The sequence below is a fragment of the Antrostomus carolinensis genome, unplaced genomic scaffold (genome assembly GCF_000700745.2).
Source record: "Antrostomus carolinensis isolate BGI_N321 unplaced genomic scaffold, ASM70074v2 scaffold20001, whole genome shotgun sequence".
Lineage (NCBI taxonomy): Eukaryota > Metazoa > Chordata > Aves > Caprimulgiformes > Caprimulgidae > Antrostomus > Antrostomus carolinensis.
Genome location: NW_010295069.1, coordinates 7,413 through 8,501, shown reverse-complemented (window position 1 = coordinate 8,501; position 1,089 = coordinate 7,413). Strand labels below are relative to the sequence as shown.

The window sequence follows — 1,089 nt, the reverse complement described above, 5'->3', positions numbered from 1 at the left end:
TACACCAGGTTGCATAGAAAAGTGTCCAGGTGGGTTTGAACATCTCCAGAGATGGAGACTCCACACCCTCTCTGGGCAGCCTGTCCCAGGGCTTCAGACATCTCCCTCCACTGACACCGCCCAACGCAGGAGCCCTGGGTGAGCTTTGTGGTGGGAAGCTCACAGCAAGAGAGGTTAAAGAGCAAATAAAAATGGTCCTGAGGTTTATAAAACTCTAGTGGCATTTCAGGAAAATATAGTTCCGTGGGAAAGAAGCAAGTGTGTTTTTTACCCACCTGTAATCTGATTTTCTATTTCACCTTGCATATGCAAAGACTCCATATAAATGGTTCGATTTCCAATAAACCGCGCACAAGCGATCCCCCGGTAGGGCTGGCAAAAACCATCCTCTTCATACTCGTCACTGAAATCAATCATAAACACAAAAGGGTGAAGCATTTCACATGCGACTTGGCAACAAAATGTCCCCACGGGGAGCTGGCACTTGTATTATCCGAGGCCGAGGCGAGGGGCTTGACGGGGTTTGTCTTGGGCTCTGCGATTCGTTCTGGGTGACGCTCTCCCGGCGCAGGAGCCCTCGCGCCGCCTTCCCCTCCATTAAGAGCCTCTGATAAGGGATTATATGGTCTTTAGGTAGCGCAGGGGGCACGGCATGGGCTTTGTACCCTGAAGGATTTGAACCTGAAAGGATTCCCACACTGCTGCAGGTAGTTTTCAGTATCTCACAAACAATCCCAAAGTGAATATAAGGATTAGAACCATATATGCAAGTAAATTCTGTAAATATCGAAGATTTAATTTAAAAAATACTTCAGTTGCCTAGTAAAATCGGGTAGTGGCATTTCAGGTTAGACACAATACACACTAATGTTGTATAAAATCAATGTTTTTTGCATGAGGGAAGTGGCTATATTCAGGAATATACCCAGTCTTGATTAGAAGAGAAAACATAAACAGCCTGAAAAAAACAGATTTATATTTATTTAAAGCAGCTAACATGCTGTTTTCTATTTTTGAACCAAACTTGTACTTAATATTGATAAACACAGCAGGAAGAGTCATGCTAGCAGAGACAGAATTTAAAGAGTA

General features: G+C 43.9%; 1 protein-coding gene across 1 annotated transcript in view; it reads right to left on the bottom strand.

Annotated features, from left to right (window-relative positions):
* Nucleotides 1-438, bottom strand: part of LOC104532617 (inactive tyrosine-protein kinase transmembrane receptor ROR1-like) — a gene marked incomplete at its 3' end in the record, with an annotated part of 8,587 nt that extends 8,149 nt beyond the window's left edge. The window contains exon 1 of the mRNA XM_010177867.2: nucleotides 276-438. Coding sequence (XP_010176169.2) covers nucleotides 276-438 — 163 coding nt within the window. The remainder of the gene's footprint in view (nucleotides 1-275) is intronic.
* Between the last annotated feature and the right edge of the window lie 651 nt (nucleotides 439-1,089).